The following is a 21,967-nucleotide window of genomic DNA, read 5'->3' as shown; positions in this document are numbered from 1 at the left end:
ACTCCTCCATGGACAGCCATACAGACATAGTCATATTTGTCAGGTTTAGGGACCATTAGGGCCCTTGTAACATCACGGATACTTGCACCAGTCAGACAGTTTAGTCTCCCTGTTCTTGTTCAGTCTGGCAAGTATGAAGTTTGTATGCCTGCCTAAAGTCACCTATGACTGAACATTTCCCTGTGCCAAATCAGACTTAATGGACCTCTTACAGTCTTAGGTCAGCTTTTCTGGTGACTCTCTTTGGTGAGCTGTATGGGTATGCAGTATGTGTATGTGAAGGAGTTGAGGTTTCCATGTGTACTGGATATTTTGAAGTGTGTTTAGGAGGCTTTGGCAAAATTTTCTTTACAGTCTCAGCCAAGTTATGGGCTAGTACTGCATTGTGATTGATGTCGTGTTGTGGATGTGCAATGCTTACTGATGGTGGACTGATAATGAGAGGTTTTCCTCTGTTTATTGATTTAACTTGCAGCAGATGTAAATATTTCAGTTGGTAGAAGCAGTGAGCAGTCAGTAAGCATAAGACAGTTGCTACACTGCCTTAGAACACGTGATGTGATCAGAGTGGCCACAGATGAGGTGAGATCAAACTAAGTCATGCTGCCAGAGGATATGGAAGTAAGGCTTGCTACAGTACTTGAGGTTTGGAGAGAGGCCAATATAGTAGGCCCTGAAGAGTTATAGATGAGTTTTTTAGTGTGATACGGTTATATTTGACGGTGGCTAATGTACCAGTACTTTGTGAAAAGACGGAATTAATTCTGTCAGGAGTAATGAATACTGGTGATTTGCCTGTTGGCTACTAACGCTGGTCTCACCATTAACTGCATGCAGCTATGAATCGATGACCCTTTGCTCCTTCACTCACTAGAAACAAAACAGTAGCACTAATCACAAGCTGGTTCCTGCGAGGTCTATTGTTCCAGATGTTGCCAGGGCCAGTGCGCTTTTTGTAGCCTTTTTTTTGTGAAATGCTTTGTTTAGTACTTGCAGCAGCTCAGCATAACAGAAAGCCAAGCTCTGCAAATGTCCAAAGTTCAAACTGAGGTTCCCACCAAAATACTAACCCGACTAATCAGAGATATCCCCCCCCACACACACACACACACACACACACACACACACACACACACACACAGACACACGTACACACTGCCTGATCATAGACTGTTGGGAATCAGTGGCCCTATTCTCTTTTGCTCATCGGGAGCAAAACTGTTAGATTATTTGCAGGCTGCCTGCTAAAAAGCAGTTCTCAGTAAATGCAGTTCCATTGCTGGGCAGATAAGCTCCCTGGGGGGGGGGGGCTTCCATTTTTAAAAATATTTTTTAATAACACTTTTCTCTTCAAGGAAGATGTTTTAAAGCAAGAAGATTGTGTTATAATGGACTATCACAAGACTGTATTGTATGACAGTACTCTTATTTTTTACCTTTCAGTTTAAAAGTTGTTTAAAGTATTCGAAAACTATTTTGTCTTTTGTTTTACTTTGGGGGCTAGCAAAGTGTTGATTTTTACTGTGTTTTTATTTGGGGGGAAAAAGTGACTTTTAAAGACTTTAATATTTTACTGGTTCTTGCTGCTTGTTTTTCTACAAGGAAGAGAAACCATTTTTGGCTTTAAGCAGATGTGTTTTAACAGGCTAGCAATCTGCTTCAGCTGCAGGTGTCTCTGTTGTGTCTGTTGTACCTCAGACCACTCCTGTATTACCCCAGAACCCTCTAATGTAGCACCTACAAGCCACTATGGGCCTAGAATTAGCAATGTCCTATGTGACTGCTAGGGTCTCCTCAGTGGGCAAGGGAGAGCCATTCTTGTCCTGGGAGAGGGATCAGGGAAGGCTTTCCTGTTTTGTCAGAATGTTGTGCCCATCCTTGGGGAAGCTGCTGCTGCCTTTACTAGCACTGTTGGCTCCATTTTTCCTGTCAAAAAGAAAAAGGAAAACTAAAGGCTCATGGTTTAATTCACGCCGTTGATCCTTCTTATAAAGTAGTTTATGGTGAAGGGAAAAGGGTTTCCACTTTTCTTGAAGAGAGTCAAGATTCTGAATCTGGAGAGTAAGATGAAAGGACAGATACAGTTTTTTCTCTTCAGAGTTCTGATTCCGACTCCAGGAGAGCTTAGTTTCTGATTCTCCGTATTGGGAGTTTCTCTCTTTGATACTATTTCCAGAAAGTGCCAGTATTTCCAGTAGGAAAATACTGAGTTTTTTCAGTCCCCCAGAAAATACTGTTAGCTGTATATAAAGAAGACATTTTCCAGACCCTTTTCCCATTCCTCCAGTTTTGTCAGCTTTGAAGAATGTGTGCGCTATTATCTGCAATTTTCCTGATAGCCAGCCAGATGCCCCTAAAAAGGCAGCTATGAAGTTTTTCAGTCTTTTAAGCTTCTGTACAGTATTTCCAAACATGACCCATAACGTTAGTACTACTGCTGCTAAATATTTAGTTAATCCCAGTCCTACTCTTTCTGATAAGAATATGAAGATTATTGATGGAAAAACTGTATGCTTTTGCAGCTTTGATTTTCAGAATTTTGAATTGTTAGGCTATGTTGTATGTTTCTTCTGACTAATTGTGAAAGTATGAGGAACATTTTGTCTACAGTTTGTTCTTCAGGCAATTTTGCTTTAAATAATTTAGTTTATTCTATTGTAAAAGTCACTACTCACTATTCACAGTGTGTGTATGAATCCATTGAAAATTCTTCCAGGGCTATGGCCACTAGCACTGCTGTGCGGAGTTTGCCCGTCTTCGTTCTCAAAACCTCCTAGATGATGTGAAAAATGAGATTTTTAAATTCTCCTTTGGATAGAGATTTAGTTTTTGATCCCCCTGCTGCAGAAGTGATTAGAAAGTGTGACAAAAAGGGAGTTAGTTGATAAAGGGAACTCTGCAGGCTTTTTCAGCCCTCCTTTTCCGAATTTTGTAAGGGATTCTCTAACCCCACATCAGGTTTTGGCAAAGATAAAATTAACAGTCTCAACAAAATGCAGGTAAACAGACATTTAAGAAGAAACTGCAAGGGATTTCCTAAAAGAACTCTGGAACCTACTAAAACTAAAGACAGTCCAAGTCCGAATTACTATTTAAGAGAACTTATTCCCTCTTCTACCCTGGCAGACCCATTTCTCATTCCAAAAAGTTTGGATCTCCACTTTTCTGTTTGGCAACCGATTCAGGCAAATGGGTTCTGAAGATCATCCATCAATGTTACAAATGGCAGTGGGAGGAAATTCCTCCTTTCCAGGGGGTAATCTGTCATCCACCAGACCACAGTCTTTTTTGTTTCTACAGGTTCTTTGTCCCATGCTGTCCCAAGGAGGGATATAACCAGTTCCTCCTTCTCAGGTGTTCTTAGTGCCAAAGAAGGACAATGCTTTAACACTAGTTGTGGATCTTCATGCCACTTACAGCCTTTACCTCTTCCTTTGTCAAGTTTCCTGGTAACACTAGACTTAAAAGATGCTTATTATCATATTCCTATTCATCTAGCCTTCAGATGTTTCTTAATGTTTTGTGCATCTGTATCCCAGTATCAGATGTTCTCCGTGTTTCACTGTTGCAGTCATTACATTTGGGTTATCTGCTTGCAGTAGCCCTCAGTCGGCCTGATTAACAAAGTCTTGGGTCCTGTGTCGGTTGATGTCCCTTCTTCCATGATGTCAGGTCGTCGGGGGGTATAAAACATGCAGCCGTTGCCATTACATCAGTCTTTCTTGCCGTGCAGTGCCCGAAGCAGAAGCAGTTCGTAAGTGCTGGTCGTCCGACTCCTAAAATTTTTGTTTTTGAGTTTCTGAACCAAAGTCTTCAACTAAAGCTAAGTACCCCGTTGGGGAAACGTTTTCTTGCTCCTTACCGATGTCAGTAAAAATTAATAATTGCATTACTTGTGGAAAGCAAATACCTCACAAAGATTTTCATTCGTACTGTATTCCTTGCCTAGGCCCTGACCACGACGTACCTTGCTGTCAGTTTTGTGCTTTATTTAATCAACACACTATCCGTCATTGGTATATTTTTGCTTCTAAATATTTCGGTTCTCTGTTTAATTATCCAGAAATGTCGTCTGTTAGCCATCCGACTACCGGGATTCCAAAAAAATGCAAAGATAAAGACAGAGACAGGCCGCCGAGGTCCAAAGCTGCCGACAACGCTTCTCCTAAGCCAGTCGCCAGTACTAAGTGAGGCGCTTTCGCAGTCCATGATACTCGCTACTTCTGACTCGCAGGCCTCTACTGAGACCCATTCAGAGTCCGGTATGCAGCAAGATGCTTCAGCTTTGGAACCTGCGGATGTCTCTACCTTGGATGGGTCCGGAGCCGCTGTGCAGGCACCGGCTTCTGACGGTGTATTCAAGCCTACGGACTTGCATATTAAACCGACACCTCCTTCTTCATTTAGGCCAAAATCTCGTGCCATGCCTAAGAAACAGATGCCCAGGCCGCATGCTCAGGCCTCTATGCCTAAAAAACAAATGATAGAATGGCTGAATATCTTATAACTCTAATCAGAGGAAGCCAACCTCCCCCTTCTAAGAGACCTAGGACTGAAGTTGTTTATGAATCTTCTGAACAGGATTCTTAATTTTCTGATTCTTCTGATGATCTGGATTTTCCCTTATCTACTTATGAGGATTCTGATGCAGAGGACTCTATTACCTCTGCTTCCCCTCCAGAGGATTTTTCTTTTGGTGAGACCTTACATACTAAGGGAGCATTTCCACTGGGAAAGCCAAGATTTTTCTGATTCAGAAAAGAGGCTTAGGGATTTCTTACTCCTGCCTCAGCATATGCCTTTAGCTATACCTCCTGTACTAGACATTGTTGATGATGCCTTTTCAGAATCTAGTTTGGCCCCTGATTCTTTGCCTCCTGCTTCCAGAAAACCTGACCGATATTACAGGGTTACTGATTCTCACAAGTTCCTTTTTAAAAATCCTATTGCAGATCCAGAGACCATTTAACAGGGATCCAAGGCCATTAAGGCTTCTACTGCTAAAAATCCTACCCCCTCTGATGGAGACTCCAGGGCGCAGGATAGATGGGGTAAGAAAGTTTACACTTCTGCAATGGCCATTAGGGCTTTAAACTGCCAGTTTCATATGTTAAAGTATCAACAACATGTTATTGGATTGCCTAAGCAGAAAATGATAATTCCCTGACTGTGCTGAAAATAAAGAATTACGGGATTTAATGCATTCTGCTGAACAGGTTGGAAAACATACTTTGCAATGTGGATTTGATTAATTGGAGGCTTCTTGCAGGGCTGCTGTTACTGGGTTTGTGCTCCGAAGGCATGCTTGGCTTAAGGAGCAAGGTTTGCCTAATCATGTTAAAGCTAAATTGTTGGATGCTCCCTTAAATCAGGACCGCCTGTTTGGCAACAAGGCTGAGGAAGTTCTTAAAAAGATGGAAGATAAAGCTAAATCTATGCAAACTTTTAAAGGTTTCTTACAAGTTCAGCCTCCTAGATTTAGTAGGCACTGGCCCTCTAAAAATTTGTCCTTTCCAGCCCCTTCCAGGTCTTCTCAAGCCAAACCCAGACACAGCAGAAACCCCAGGTTTCAGTAACAAGGGACACACGAGACTAGGCAGTGGGGGATTTCTGCACCCAAACCTGGGAAGTAGTAAGACTCCCCCTGTGGAAAACTGTCTCAATGATTTGCTTTTAAAACTACCAAGCACTTCCAAACTGAATGCTCCTTTAGGTGGAAAGATTGGTCTGCAGGCCAAAAACTGGGAACTCGTTACCTAGGACAAATGGGTTTTAAATAGTGTCCCAAGGATACAGATTTCATTTCTGCATGTTACCAACACCAAGCAGGTGGCCAGATCTACCCCCATTTTTCTGGGCAGAGGCCCAGAATCAAGTACTCTCTCTCTTAAACATGGGCTATTCAGTTGGTACCAGAAGAGGAAAAGGGATAAGGTTTCTATTCAAGACTTTTTCTAGTACCCAGAAAAGGCAATACATGGCATCCTTTCCTGGACCTTTCTATTCTAAACACCTTTCTGGTGATTCCAAAATTCAAAATGCTGACTCTTCACCAGCTGCTTCCTATGCTAGGCAAGGATGCATGGTTGGCAACACTAGACTTAAAAGAAGCATACCTGCACATCCCTATCAGGGAGTCTTGCAGAAGGCACCTACGCTTCAAAGCAGGCTACATATACTATCAGTTCTCTGCACTGCCCTTTGGCTTATCTACTGTGCCCAGGGTATTCACAAAATGCCTAGCTCCAGTCATTGCATTTTGCAGGCAAAGAAATATTCAGATATACCCATACCTGGACGATTGTCTAATTCAGGCAGAAAGCAAGAACATTCTTTTGAATCATCTGGCCTTTGTTCAAAGGGTACTGACTCGTCTGGGGTTCACCATAAATGAAAAGAATCCCACCTGGTACCCTGTCAACAAATTATATTCCTTGGAGCAAGCTTGAATACAACTTCCAAATGGCTTTCCTCATGCCAGAGAAACTGATTCATTTGACAACTTACTTGAAGCAAGTGGCCACAAAAATCCAGTTATCTGCAAGTCAAATACTGCAAGCCTTGGGGTGTATGGCCTCCTGCATTCTTCTAATTCCATATGCAAGGCTGTATATGAGGAAACTACAACTGTATCTCAAAAGCCTGTGGTGTCAACATTCACAGGATCTAGAAGCAAGGATTCCTATCAAACCTTGCCTACGCCTAGAGTTCCTTTGATGGGCAGAGGCCTGCCACCACAACAGGGGACTGCCATTCACATTACCCCCTGCTGCCTAAGTCTTAACAGATGCATCAAACTATGCATGGGGGGCTCACCTGGCAGGGAAGTACATTCAGGGCAAATGGAACCCAAGTCAAATGCACCTGCACATAAATCAAAAGGAAATGTTAGCTGTACAGAATGCTCTGACAGCCTTCAAGGACCACATTCTTCCAGGACAACTAATGGTAAAGACGGACAACACCACTGCCATGTGGTACATAAACAAGCAGGGGGGGGGGTACACATTCTTACCCCCCCCCCCTGAAGACTAGCAATGGCATTGTGGAACACAGCCTTGAGCTACCAAGTGAATCTACAAGCTCAATTCCTGCCAGGAAAACTAAATACACTAGCAGATGGACTAAGCAGAAATCTCATGGACCCACACAAGTGGAAACTGGAACCAAGTGGAAACTGGAACCAAGGATTTTCAACATGTTGATGAGCAAATGGGGTAGCCCAGATAGAGACCTGTTTGCCTCCCCAGAACCATCAACTGGACAAATTTTGCACAAGGATTCTCCACAAGCTAGATTGGAAAGTGGATGCTCTATCCTTCAGCTGGAAAAGCCTATCAGTTTATGCCTTTCCTCCTCTGCCTGTGCTCTCCAAGGTACTACTAAAGATCAAACAGGACAAGCCAAGGACAATTTTAATTGCACCAGACTGGCCTCGCCAACACTGGTGCCCACTCTTGCGTAGTGTGTCATGCTTGGCTCCATGGCACCTGCCTCAGAATCCTTCCCTGTTGTCTCAGCAGGAGAATCAGATTCTGCAGCCTCTGCTGCAAACCCCGAACCTAACAGCCTGGCTAATTACCTAATCTCTCCTTTATCATCCCTCAGTAAATCAGTGATGGATATCATCTTAGAGGCAAGGAGGCCTAGTACTAGAAAATCTTATGCTACAAAATGGGAAAGATTCTGTGCCTGGAACCAGTCTCAAGGAATGAACGCAGCAGTGCTCAATTTACCTCAGATTCTACAATACTTGACTGAGATGCTTCATAAGGGCTTGTCTTTTTCCTCCATCAAAATTCATGCCTCAGCCATTTCAGCTCATTATAGCACAGAGCCTCCCCTCTTCTTTCACCCACTGCTCAAGCAGTTCCTCAGAGGGACCAAAAATTTAAGGCCACACAGGAGAGCTCCAACTCCAGCCTGGGATCTTAATGTCTTGGAGAAACTCACACTTCCTCCTTTCGAGCCAGCTGCTACTGCAGATTTAAAATTTCTTTCCTGGAAATCAGCTTTCCTTTTAGCAATCACTTCTGCAAGAAGGGTATCTGAATTACAGGCCCTTATGGCAGTGGAACCTTTCATCATCTTTCATGCGGACAGGATGTCACTCAGAACCATTCCCTCCTTCATGCCCAAGGTGGTATCCAGTGTAGTTCTTAATCAGTCCATTCATTTGCCTACCTTTTTCCTAACCCACAGAACAAAGGGGAGCAAATACTGCACTCTTTAGATGTGCACAGACAGCTTAGATTCTACTTGGACAGGACTAAACCTCAAAGGAAATCTGAACAACTGCTGGTGGCATTTGCTGCAGGAACAGAGAGGGAAAACTATTTCAAAACAAACCATTTCAAAATGGATAGACCACTGCATTAATTTCTGCTATAAGCACCATGGAAACCCTATCCCACAGGGCATCAGACCCCATTCAACCAGGGCTGCATCTACTGCTACAGCCTTTCTCAGGGGTGTCCCTACTAGGGACATCCTAAAAGCTGCTACCTGGAGTTCTGTACATACTTTCACCAAGCATTATCATTTGCCAATTTTCTCTAAATCCAGAGCTGGTTTTGCCACTGTAGTCTTGCAGGGCCTTATAAGCTGGTCCTAATTCTATTTAAATTCCTCCTTCCAACCATAGCTTTGGGAATCTACCCAAATGTAATGACTGCAACAGTGAAACACGAAGAACATAGTACAGTTGTTTACACTTACCATAAATGTAGATGTTCGAGTGTATTCACTGTTGCAGTCCTGGTTACCCTCCCTCCAAGCTCCCTTTCTTCTTTTGGCTATATCCCTACTGTCACTTCCACCAAAAAGCTTTTAGAGCATAGTATTTGTTTTTCTGTTGGAGGTATATCCTTGTATTTATAGATTTGATTGCCTCCCATTGGGGGGCACCTGACATCTGGGGCAAGAAAAACTGATGTAATGGCGTCTACTGCATGTTTTATACCCCTGATGACCTGACGACATGGAAGAAGGGACAGCAACTGATGCAGGACCCAAGACTTTGTTAAATCAGGCCAATTGAGGGCTACTGCAAGCAGATAACACAAATGTAATGACTGCAACAGTGAATACACTTGAACATGTACATTTATGGCAAGTGTACACCACTTTACTTTCTCTGCCTTATCCTTTGGACTATCCAACACACCAGAAGTGTTCAGTAAGTGTCTAGCTCTAGTAATAGCTCATTGCAGGCTACATAATATCCACATTTTCCATATTGCTTATCTTTGTAGAGTCTTTTTCAAAGCTTCTGGAATCTGTCTTTCTTGGGTGAGAAATCTCTTACACAGGCTATGATTCCAGGAGAACATTCAAAAGTCTGACTTCTTCACACAGGATCATGTTCCTGAGATGTCACCTAAACGCCTCACTTCAAAGAGTTTTTCTTCCAGAGGGGGAAAAAACGTATTGTATAATATAATCACATTTATCATGAATAACCTTGCTGTGTTTTAACTTTAACCAGTTAAATACATATGTGCCCTGTGATTGAAAGTCTCTGTGAAATAGTCCATGCACTCTAAGGACTTCTTATTGAGTTGGCCATTGTCCCCTTTTTCTTGACCAGTACACTGTACTGCATATGTCAGTTGTTTAGCATCTGGGAGTGACAGAAAATCGGTTTCACTTTTGCATCTCTTTGTTAATTGCTTTGTACTGACTATAAACTGAATGCTGCCAGTTAGAATTTGACCTGAAGGTCCTCTTTACGCTCTTCACACATTGCATCAAACATATTTAATATTGCCCCTTACCTTTGTTCCAAATGTAGAGTGATTAACTGCACTTCAACTCAAACCAAAACAGAATTAAGTGCAAGGAACAAAATTAAGTGCAAGGATCCTCTCCAAAAACAAGTATGTATAATTCTGCAATATACTAAAATCCTTCTAGGAGGAGATATACACCCCAATCCTGGCCCCGCCTATCACAATTAACACAAAGTTAATTCTCTCCCACACACTTTTCTAACCCAACAGCAGACAGTCCCCAACTCTGATGATCTAATTTTTGCTGCAATAAATGTTAGAAGTAAAAGAAATAAAACTGCTGAACTGCATGCTTGGATTACCCAGTATAAGCCTGACATTCTTCCTGTAACTGAAACTTGGCTTAATCCTAGCATAAACAACTCCAAAGTTATATCTCTTGGCTATAATATCTGTAATGATGTATAAAGAGGAAAGGTGGTGGTATTGCTTTAATATTTACCATCACCAACCACATTTCCCTTTACAGCAAACCAGTACCAAAATTCAGTTCAACAGAGCTCCTTCTTGCTTTCTTCAAAATAAACAGTTATAACAAATATTTCTGTTCTTTACAATAATACAGCTATATTGGAAGATATCCTACATTGGATAGCCATAGCATTTCCGCAAGAAAAACTACTACTAGAGGATGTGAATGTCAGTTGGCTCGACATAAACTCCAACTCCCCTGCATCTAGCAGGGGTCCAGGGAAGTAAATATTGTGGGAAGAAATAGCCAGGGAATTGTTATGGCTAGGCTTGTATAGGCCCTAGGGCGATAGCCTAGTACCAACCTATGAATTTATATGGTTTCACACAACTGATTAATAGCCTAACACATTATAGCAAGATATTGAATTCCCTATTAGACTGGCTGCTAGTTTCAGACTCTCCACCACAGGTGCAATGTCATACTCTCTCTCTGTGATTCGCTCCCAATCTGTATGACCAGGTATCTCACGCATCCAGTTATACGCCATATTTATAAAACACATGCAACCTTTCCCAGTTTAACCCAGAAATATTCATTGCTACACTACCATCTATTAACTAGAAACTTCCTAAAAATCCTTGCTGTAGACCGTGTTGGAAATTAATTCAATACAACTTTTCTAAATATCCTAAATGGCCTTGCACCTCCTACGAGGAAGAGACTGAAAACAAATAATGCTAATGTAGGATAGAGACAAAGCATTGAAAGAATGGCAAGAATGTGAAACTTCAGTATCTTGAAAACTTCAAAATGCTTTGCAGTCATACTAAAAATCAAATAATGAAGACAAAAAAAACTATATTATAACTTTCAGAATAATACTAACCACACCCCTGAACAATTCTGGACATCCGTTAAAGAAATCGTACATTCTGGCCAAAAATTCAATCCAAACCCCTTTCCCAATCTCTCACCACTGGAAAAGCAGTACAGTTATTTTATAGATGGTATAGCATCTATAACCAAGGATTTCTCAACATCTAATCCCAGCCCTGCCCAGCAGCCACATATCACCACATCCACCTTCACCTTCAAACCCATGCCCATGTTCTGTATAAAACTAGTCTTAAACTGTGCTCTACAGCTGATAACTTTCCAACTGAGTACCTATAAATAGCAACCAATAGCATTGTTATAAATAGGTCATTCCAGGAATCCCACCTTCCCTCTCTGTGGAAAAAGTCACACGGTATCCCTCTGCACAAAGGAGGAAATTCAGTGGACATTAATAACTTTAGACCTATAGCACTCATATCTCCTATCACCAAAATACTTGAAAGTGTATTAAAAAATGGTTGCTAAACTATATCCTGCAGTAAGAACTTCTCTTCCCTACACAACATCTTGACTTCCGTCCTTTCCATAATACTAGCACTGCCCTTCTAATCTATATAGATGCTGTTAATAAAGCTAGAGATTACTGCAAACTAGTTTCTTCCTTATTTCTAGACTTGTCTAAAGCCTTCAACACAGTTTACCACAGCAATCTTCTACTTTAGATGTCCTCACTAGGTCTGTCTCAGCCCACACTTCTGTGGTTCAAAAGCTTCCTTTCCAGTATGTATCGGTCAATAAAATGGCACTCCACACACTCTCCTTACCTCACAGTCACCACCGGTGTACCGCAAGGCTCTATCATTGGTCCTCTCTTGTTTAACATTTTCACCAACACCCTCTGTACATCCACACAACAGGCCACCCTAATACAATATGCAGATCACTTGCGCATCTTACGACTTGGTACATCTCAAATAAATTACTCAGGAAACTTTAACAGCCACCGAAACATGGCTTTGTAGCTCACCATTCGTGCTGAACCCAAAAAAGACCAAACAACTGCTTTTTCTGCCAAATCTCTCATGAAAAAAACAATTTAAAGTCCTGTTTCTAATACAATCATTGAAGTCACTTATCTTAGCAAATTACTGGGGGTGATAGTGGATGATAATCTTGCATTCGATCTGCGTATACAAAATTGCATTAAAAAAACTCATCAAAAACTAGGGATGCTTTACAGAGCCAAAAACTTTCTCACCAACGCAACTACAACTACACTTGCCACTACTTATCTTCTCTCCACTCTTCTTTATGGCACTCCCATCCTTACTAACCTCTAGGCTTCATAAAAATTAAAACTTGAGCAATACTATAACAAAGTTGTTAAATTTGCAGCAAATACTCCTTTCAGAATCCACCACTGCATACTACTAAAAAGCCTAAATAGGTTAGAACTGCCTCGTCAACTAACATATATACAGCTTCTTACCGCCTGTAAAATTATCCAATATCCATCTGCCTGTCCAGCAGTACAAAACATTCTACACAACTATGTTCCCAGTCGGTAATTGTGATTGAGTGACCGAAAACTCCTGTCTTCAAAACTATCAAATTCGCTGGACATTGTCTGTACTTGTAAAAGATTGCTAAGGCATGGAACTCCTTACCTGTATCTATCAGGTCAATATCCTCCCTCCCATCTTTCAAAATCACTCTGAAAGACACTTCCTAGCTAAAATTTGCCTCTGTTCTTGCTCAAAAATAAGATAAACTGTCTCTAAATGTGAGCAAGTACCTTTTCATTCCTTATACCTCCTTGATCTCCATTCTTCACTTGCTTCCTTACTTTTATCAAATTAACTTCCCTAACTTTCTCTCTAAATATACCGTAAGCTGTTTTTCCCTCGCTTAATATTTCAATTCCAGTTTATTTTCTTCACAAACAGTCTACAATTTCTCTAAATTATTAAATTGACAGTCATGTGACTTGTATTGATTCTTAACCAATGTTTTTATATTATGTCTAATTTGTTCATAGGTTGGTACTAGGCTATCAGCCCTAGGGCCTATACAAGCCTAGCCATAACAATTCCCTGGCTATTTCTTCCCAGACTATTTACTTTCCTGGACCCCTGTCTAGCAGGGTGACTGACGTGATCCCCGGGGTGAATTTCCTTTCTTCCATCCAATCATCAAGGTTCCTTTTGAAGAGGGCCAAAGAGGCGCTCTGCTTGACATGTGTGGGCAAGTCTATTCCAGAGTCTGGGGAGTCTCTGGGTAGGAACCTATCCCTCCAGCATATTTTGTTTATTGTGATGACAAGGTTTAGATCCCTGGAGCGTGTGGCTCTGAGGGATTGGGATTTCTTTGTGTAGCATGTCCAACAGCTCTGGGTTTGACATGGCCTTGTATGTTAAGCAGAGATTGCCTCGGAGTAGATGACGTGACAGAGTATAGCTGGAGTTTTTAAGGTGGTCAGCATAGGGCATCTGCTTTAGGCCTGTGATTCTTTTAGTGAGGTATTTCTGTGGCCTTTCCAGTTGTTGCAGATATCTTGAGAGGTACATACCCAATGGGGTGTTGTATTCTGTAATGGGTCTAATGAGGGATGAGTACAGTGGGACAATGACCTCCTTTTTTCTTGATGAAAAGCCCTTAGTGATGAGGTGTGTCACAGAAGGATTTCCTGACTGTTGTGGCGATGTGGTTATTGAAGGTGAGACCACTGTCCCCACCTGTGTCCCTAAGTCTCTTATCACACTTTTGGTGTTTAGTGTCCTGCCACCTATGTGGTAATTCACAGGTACATGTTTTTCCCCAAAGGGGATAACTATACATTTCTTGGCATTGAGCTTGAGCCCATGGCTCTGGCACCAAGCATCTGTTTTTGAAGGCCCTTTTGTAGAGTATCCACATCATTTGGGGATTCAATAATGGCTCCCAGTTTGCAGTCATCTGCAAACTTTGTTAGCCTGAGTCCATTAGTGTTGGCCTGTACTTCAGAGAAGTAGATGCCAAACAAGAGGGGTCCCAGGACTGAACCCTGAGGTACTCCACTTGTCTGGAGCTGGATTTGGAGTCGGCTACTTTTACGGTGTGGGTTCTGTCAGTAAGCCAGTTGGCAACCCATCGAGTAACGTAGGGATTAATGCCCAGCTAAGTAAGTTTATCTATGATTCCAGAGTGGGGGATGGTGTCAGAGACCTTGGCGAGGTCCAGATAGGCTGTATGGACTGCCTTACCCTTAACTACAGCTCTGGAGACTGATTTGAAGAAGTCAGCCAGGTTCAAGAGACAAGATCGGCCCTACACGAACCCAAACTGGGTGGGTTCCAGTGTTTTAAGGTTGCCAATGTCTTTGTTTATACGTTCCATGATAATACGTTCCATGGACTTGCAGAGCAGGCTTGTCAGACTGATGGGGCGGTAGTTCCCGGGATCCAAGGTGGATCGCCCTTGTGGAGTGGGATAACTGTAGCTGTGTGCCATTCAGTGGGCACAAAGCCTGAGGTGAGGGTATGATTAAACATGACAATTAGGTGAGGTGCCAGTTCAGTTTGTAGTTCATGTAGTACACAGCCCAAGATGTCATCTGGTCCCATGGATGCTGTATTCTTAGCTTGGGAGAGTGCGTTTTTTTACCTGTGTGGCCGTTATTACCGGAATTTGGCAATCTTCCGGTATTGAGATGGGCCATTTAGGGAGTGAGAGGGGGGTGAAGTTGCACTGAATCGATCTGCCAGGATATTGGCAATATCCTTGGGATCAGTATATTTAATGCCATTCTGTTGTAGCTCAGAGCAGATCTGAGCATTGCCATTTAGATCTGTGCATTGCCATTTAGATTCTTGACATAGTTATAGAATGCCTTGTGGTTGTCTTTGGAATCTTTGGCAATTTTATTTTCGTAACTAGCTTTGGAGGATTTTATGAGGGATCTCAGCTTTTACTGAGACTGGTGAGGGAGTTTTTTTTGCATCCTGGGATTTTCCTCTTTTCTACAGCAGTTTCTTCCTTTTGTTGTAAAGTTTGTTTATGGCAGGGGACCACCAGATTGGCTTCCTTTTTTTGGAGGATAGCATGAGTGGATGTGCTCGTACAGTGCCTTAGTGTAGGACTTGGCAGTCAGACTTTCAGTTCCCATCTGCATGGGTGTCATGAAGTTTGCTTTGGAGAAGTTTTTTTATGGCGGTTTCCCTACTGGGGGCTGGGGGTGGGATGTGGATATTAAGGGTGATTAGCTTATGGTCTGACCTGACCAACGAGGGGGTGACCATAGGTGTGGAGCATCGATTTCCCATGTTGGTAATGAACAGGTCTAGGATATTGGAGCCCCTGGTGGGACTAGATTAGTTGATCCAAGGCATTGGAATTTATGAATTCCAAGAACCGTTGGGCAAAGGTGCTGGTACATGAGTAGTTTTCCCAGTTAATGGCAGAGTAGTTGAAATCACCCAGTATTAGGGTGTTTGGTTGTATATTAATATTTTCCAGTATGTTTAGAAAGGTGTAGTGAGAATCTTTGGGCATGGTGGGGGATCTGTAGCAAGCTGCAGTTTGGATTGTAGTCTTACCTAGTGTTAGTTGTACCTGGAGAATTTCAGACGCATTGTGTTGGGCAACTAACCTGGTGGTGTGAATATGGACACTCCTCCACCTTTAGTGTTTCGATCCTGGTTTGGTGGCCAAAAAGTGTGGTAAGAGTTGTAGCCTGGTATTGCAGGGGTGCTTTCTGGAGCCTTGAACCAGGTCTCCGTTACTGCACAGATATCGATGTTCTCCATTTTTAAGAATTCATTGTTCAAACTACAGATGTTTTTGTTTTATTTTTGAAGAGTCTAAAAATTTGTACTAATTTTGAGCTTTCTGTCCAGGCCTCTGCTGAAAATGGGCTTCTACCCAGTGGGAGTTTCCCAGTAATCAAATGTCGGTACATCTATATCTAGATCTATTTTTAAGGTTTTCCATTTAAACTTTGGTCACTATGAGAGAATACCTCAGGATTTTTGGTGTCATGGTTTTTATAATTCTCACAATACCCCTGGATAGACTCCACATGAGAAAGATACTGTGGTATTTGAAGTCTCTCTGGTCCCAGTGCCCAACACCCTTTGTCTTTTCAAATGCCGGTGCTGGGGTTTGTCAGAAGATAAATCCATTGGTGGAGACAACAGATATTAAGTCCAGGTCTCCCGTTTCCATCAATGTTTCAAAGTATTCAATCACAACAGATGTCTCTGACTTTCCTTGTGGAGCAGTTTCTGCATGATAAAAGTGCAGAATGTGTGGGACACACAGGGTAGATGTAAGCCCATGTATATCAGTGATGCTTGCCCTGATCAAAGCACTTAAGTCTCTGAATTGTCTTTGGTCCCTGGGACCTCTTCAACAAGCATGAGGGAGCCAGGTCGCAACTTCTTTGCAGACCAGCCATGCTTGGGCAATAGCTTCAATGCACAATCTCACTCTTCTGTCATCTGTAATTTGTCAGAGCAAAATTATGTGGCAGATAAGCTGAGGACGACCAGGGCAGACCCTTGCAAACGTAAACCAGATTAGGGGGACTTCCAAGATTTGACCCATCTATGGGGAGATTTGATCCATCTGTAGGGAGTTCCTTAAGCAGGTCTCTTGGCCTAGTCTCTGAACAATCAACAAGCAAGATTCTTTACCAGGAATCCTTGCAAGAAGGCCTTGAAGATAAGTCTTTTTCTTTTCCTTGGACAGGAATGTTTCTGCATGCCTTTCCACTAATATCCAGGCTGCTACTTTAGATTTGGAAGGAATCCCACAAGATCATTGAGGTGACTCCTTCTGACCCTGGCATCGATGGTTCTCCCTTCTTTTGGAAGTATGCCACAAGCTTCCTCAAAGACTGGATCTACTCTTACAAGAACAGGGGTGTTTGATATAACTAAGCATCAATCAGCTTCATCACAAATACCAAAGAACCCAACAGTGAAAAGTCCACCAGTAATTCCAAAAAAGCACTGTCAATGCCAGGAGACGCTTTTACGATCTTTTTATTCCACAAATTACAGATTGAGCGCTTTCATCCCCTCCTGGGGATTTCATCAGAAATTTGCAGATTGACAGTGCTTTTTTGGATTTATCAATCGGCTTCAATTGACTGCTTGGATGATAGGGTCTTAATTCGTTTTAGGCACCTGTTTACTGAGAAATTGTAGCAGGTACTAATGGAGGCAAGAAAGCCTGCTACTAGAAAAACATATATTTAGCAAATAGAGTTTTTCTAGTTGGTGATAACATAAACAGCACCCTTTCATGGCTGGTTGTTCTCTGCTTTTACAGAGTTTGTGAGAGTTACTGTCCTATGGGCCTTTCTTACTCCTCCATCAGGGTTCATTTATTGGCCATTTCAGCATGTCTGTCCATGGATCCCCCTCTTTCATTGCAGTCTCATGTCAAAATGTTTTTGAAAAGGGTTTTAGGTAAGAGGCCTCCAAGAAAACCGGTGACCCCTCCTTGGGATATTAAGTCTGTTAACCCAGCTGACTAACTTGGCTGACTTGAGGTTCTTAACACAGAAAGCAGTCTTACCCTTTTGCAGGGGTCAATGCAATCAATGTCTGAGTTGCAAACTCTTATGGTGAGTCAACCCCATCTCATTTTCAAAAGGGAAGGGGTTTCTTTGAGAACTAATCCTTCTTTTAGGCCTAATGTGGTATCAGAGTTTAATTTGAGCCACGCTCTCCATTTCCCCATTTTCTTTCCTTAACCTAAAATTGTGGGATAAAGAATATTGCTTACCACAGACAGCTCTGATACTATCTTGTCTGAACTAAATCTTTCATATTTTTGGATCTTTTGCTCATTTCTTCTGACTGTAACAAAGGACAACCCATGTCAAAGCAGAATATTTCCAAATGGTTGTCTAACGCTTTTTCTTTTGCTTCTGTGAGTATAATAAAAGGTGTATTCCAAGCACAGTCAAGGTTCACTCTACCAATGCTTTGGCTTCATCGTTGGCCTTTTGGAGTGGTAGGATTCTAGAAGATTTAATGTAGCAGCAAGTTGGTTCTCTGTACATACTTTTGCAAAGCACTGTGTAATTTTGATGATTCTTTCTCTAGGTGTAACTCAGGCTTTCCTAAGACCATTTCCCAGGAGTTTCTGGATTCTTCTCCTTAGTTAACCGTACCAAACTGAATGAATTCTTAAGTTTGCTATGGAAGAGGAGATTTAGGGAGTTTTGCATTGCATGTCTTATAAATGTAGCATTCTGCTTTCTGCAAAAGTGTACGTGTGTTTCAAGTATTTTATATCGGGCAGGGCTCCTTATTGAAATGGTGAGACTCGAAATGCTGAGTGCTGGCAAACAGGAAAAAAAGTCTGAAAATTATTCTGATAAAGTTCTTGCAATAGGAATGAAAGCAATAAATACTTTTATTTAGTCAGCTACTTGTGGTATGTTCCTTCATTTGATTTTTCTTTTGAAACGTTTGACCTACTTTTGTTTTGTTTGTACAGGAGGAGAGTGAATAACATTGTTCTCCAAAAACTTTTTTTTCCAGGCAAGCCCCTCTCCCCCACCCCCAACTTGAATATACTAACTCTGAGATTGCCATACCTCAGAGAAAAGGGAATATTCTGAAAAATGGCCCTCTCAAACTTGGTATGTGCAAATCCAGATATTTAGCCATTCAGTCTGTGCATTACAGGATTTTCTTTAGCGGGTCCTGACTTTTCAAATGGTTACCTTCAGACATTCCTCTCCTGGACAGAGTTTTTTCGAACAGTTAGTATTGGTTCAGTGACCTTGACAGCATTGGAAAGGCAGTGGCAGTAAGAATACCTTGCACAGCTGTTCTTTCTCCATTCATTTCTGTAAATAATTCAAGAGCTGTCCATGTTACATTTTCTGTATTATTATTTAAGGTCTTGTCTTGTGCTTGGTTGCTCTGTGGAGCTTGTTAAGACTGCAAAAGAACTGGAAAGCGTGTGCCTGTACCTCTATTTACTGACTAAAATGAGTGCCTTGATAATTTTAGTCAGTTTTCATCAAGGACTCCTGGAAAAAGAAAACAATTGTATTGGATGCAAATGCCTGTGAAGGAGAAAAGTCTGATGCTAAACTTGTTATAATATTTTCCATTACTTTTATTTTCTTAAGATATCTTATATTTTGTTTTCCAGTTATTTGGTCTGCTTTCTTTTGGCAAGTTTTTGTTTGCTGGAATCTCATGTGATCTGGACTTTCAAGAATACCTCTGACTGTAATCTTGTAATTTTTTTTTTTATTTTATTTACAGAGATTTTGGTTGTGTATACTTCTGTTTAAGTTATTTTGGGTGGGAGATGAGAGGGTTGAAGGGAGCTTAATAGTTGTAGAGCTATTGCTTGACAAAGTTGACAGAAGTACATATATGGACAGACTTCATTTGGATGTGGTACATAATACTTAGGTGGCCAGATCCCAAATTATGAGCACAGAACCTGTTTATCATAAAATTGTAGCTATTCTCGAATGTGTTCTAAAATCTCAATCTGTGGAGTTCAGTTGCTAATGTAACAAAAATGTGTCCTTTCTTTTTTCAGTTACCGACAGGCTCAGGCCACAGTTCTGGAAGCCTTGCCTCGATTGCATAAACTAAAAATCCCAACCAAGAGGCCAGAAGACTACTTTGCTGAAATGGCAAAATCAGATCAACATATGCAGAAGGTTAGTACAGATTAATATTTTCTCTCCTCATTTTTTCAGTCACTTAATAGTGTTGCTGGAATAAGAAGTAGATTGACATGCTTGTATTTAAAGACATCCAGTACTAAGCAGGACTTAATAGAAATGGGCTGCAATAAAAGTTGGATTGTCTTGCTTTATATTTAAAGTCTTCCAGAACGAAGCAGGCGATACTAATAAAATGACAGTCACCTCTTTAGATGCACTGCACATTTGTCTCTCTATCTATTTCTGGTGGGAGAGAGAAGGGCTGATTGTTGTATAAACTGAGATTCATAAATATGCAGATGGAGGTTTGTTAACATTTGTTACTGAAGTTGAAATGTGTGATGGTTTGCATAGTGGAAAATTTGTGCCATTTAGTCAGTCTGGTTCAACAGAGAACGTACTTAGTAACTGTGCAGCCTATCCGAACTTTGTTTTATGCTACAAGTTACTTTAATGGTTAGTAACCTTGTACTTGGGGATAGCAGGGACTCTTCCCTGTATTACATCTAAATTTTCATTCAGTAGGTTGGGCCTAGTAGTTTCTATCTTTAGCCAGACCTGTATTCAGACATTGTCATGATGTTCTTCATCTCACATTGCTGCAGTCCTTACATATGGGTAGTCCGCTGTCCTCGGTCGGCCCGAATACCAAAGTATTAGGCTGACGTCGGTCATGGGCGCTCAGATCTGACATCAGAGCGTCAGGGTATAAAAGCGCATGACCGACGTCATATCCTCAGTCTTTTTTGCCGCATGGTCCGATGCAGAAGCAGCGTTGCAAGTGCCGTTCGGCGTTCTGAAATTTTTCGTATTCGGAGTATAAGACCGATACCAAGTTGGGCTAAGTACCCCGTTGGGGAATATTTTTGTTTTTTCTTGCCTCAGTTATTTACCGGATGTCAGAAAAAGTGAATAATTGTATTTCTTGTGGGAAACAGATACCGCATAGGGATTACCACTCGCTTTGTATTCCGTGTTTGGGACCAGAGCACGACGTAGTTGGGTGTCGGTTTTGTGCTAGGTTTAATAAGCGCACTATAAAACGAAAGGTTAGATTGCGCTAGGTTAGTCTTTGGCAAGCGGTGTAATTATAATATGCCGTCGGATCCTCCGACGCCCGCTTCCACGAAGAAGCGTAAAGACAAATCTTTAAAGCCTAGGCAGGATGATTCGTCCGTTTCGGACGCCGGTCCTTTAGAGGCTACAGTGCAGGTGGATCCGGCTGAAGTTTCTGTTGAGTCCCAGGGGGAAACTTTGATTTTACAAGATGTGGCCTCACAGGAGGCAGGTCAGGCTGAAGGGGCCTCTCAGGTTACTATTCTCCCTTCTATGCCTAAGGTGGTTAGGCCTTCTGCTACTGTTTCTAAGGCTCCTTCTAAGGGCAGGTCTGTTTTGCCTTCCTCTGGTGTCGGTTCTGGTTCTTCAGGGTCTGTACCTAAAAAGCACATGCTTAAAATGGCAGAAGATTTGATTACTTTAATTAGAGGTTCTATGCCCCCTCCTGATAAAAGGCCCAGGGTAGAGCCAGAGTTGGAATGTTTGGAGCAGGCCTCAGATGATTCAGAGTCTTCTGCTGAAGACATTCAAGATTTTCCTCCTTATTCTGATTCTGATGCAGAGGATTCCACTCCTTCTGCTTCTCCTCCAGAGGATTTTTCTTTTTCAGAAACCCTACACTCTGAGGGAGCATTTTAAGTGGGAAGGACAGGATTTTTCAGATTCAAGGAAGAGGCTCAGGGAGTTCTTGTTTTTACCACAGCACAGACCCTTGGCTATACCTCCTGTTTTGGATGTTGTTCAGGATGTTTTTTCGGAGGCTTCATTTAATCCAGATTCTATGCCTCCTGCACCAGTTAAACCGGACAGATATTATAGGGTACCTGAGGCTCATAAATATCTGTATAAGAGTCCTAGGGCGGACCCAGAAACTATTAGTCAGGGGCCTAAGGGTGTTAGAGCCTCTGTTGTAAAGAATCCAGTCCCTCTAGATAAGGAAGCTAGAGCTTTGGACAGATGGGGTAAGAAGGTGTATACCTCTTCTACTTTAGCAATGAGGGCTTTAAATTGCCAGTTTCATATGTTGAAGTATCAGAATTTCCTCCTTTCTCAGCTAAAATCTAAAGTGGATGCTTTGGCAGAGGGCATAGAGTGTAAAGAATTGCAAGATTTGGTGCATGTATCTGAACAGGTGGGGAAGCATTCTTTGCAGTGTGGTTTTGATGCTTTACAGGCTTC

General features: G+C 41.9%; 1 protein-coding gene across 1 annotated transcript in view; it reads left to right on the top strand.

The window, feature by feature from the left end:
- Positions 1 to 21,967, top strand: part of EBNA1BP2 (EBNA1 binding protein 2) — a 352,840-nt gene that overhangs the window by 125,082 nt on the left and 205,791 nt on the right. The window contains exon 4 of the mRNA XM_044085375.1: positions 19,603 to 19,726. Within this exon, the coding sequence (XP_043941310.1) occupies positions 19,603 to 19,726 (124 nt within the window). The remainder of the gene's footprint in view (positions 1 to 19,602; positions 19,727 to 21,967) is intronic.

The sequence above is a fragment of the Protopterus annectens genome, chromosome 10.part0 (assembly GCF_019279795.1).
Source record: "Protopterus annectens isolate FY-2018-M chromosome 10.part0, PAN1.0, whole genome shotgun sequence".
NCBI lineage: Eukaryota > Metazoa > Chordata > Ceratodontiformes > Protopteridae > Protopterus > Protopterus annectens.
This window is presented reverse-complemented; position numbering and strand designations above follow the sequence as displayed.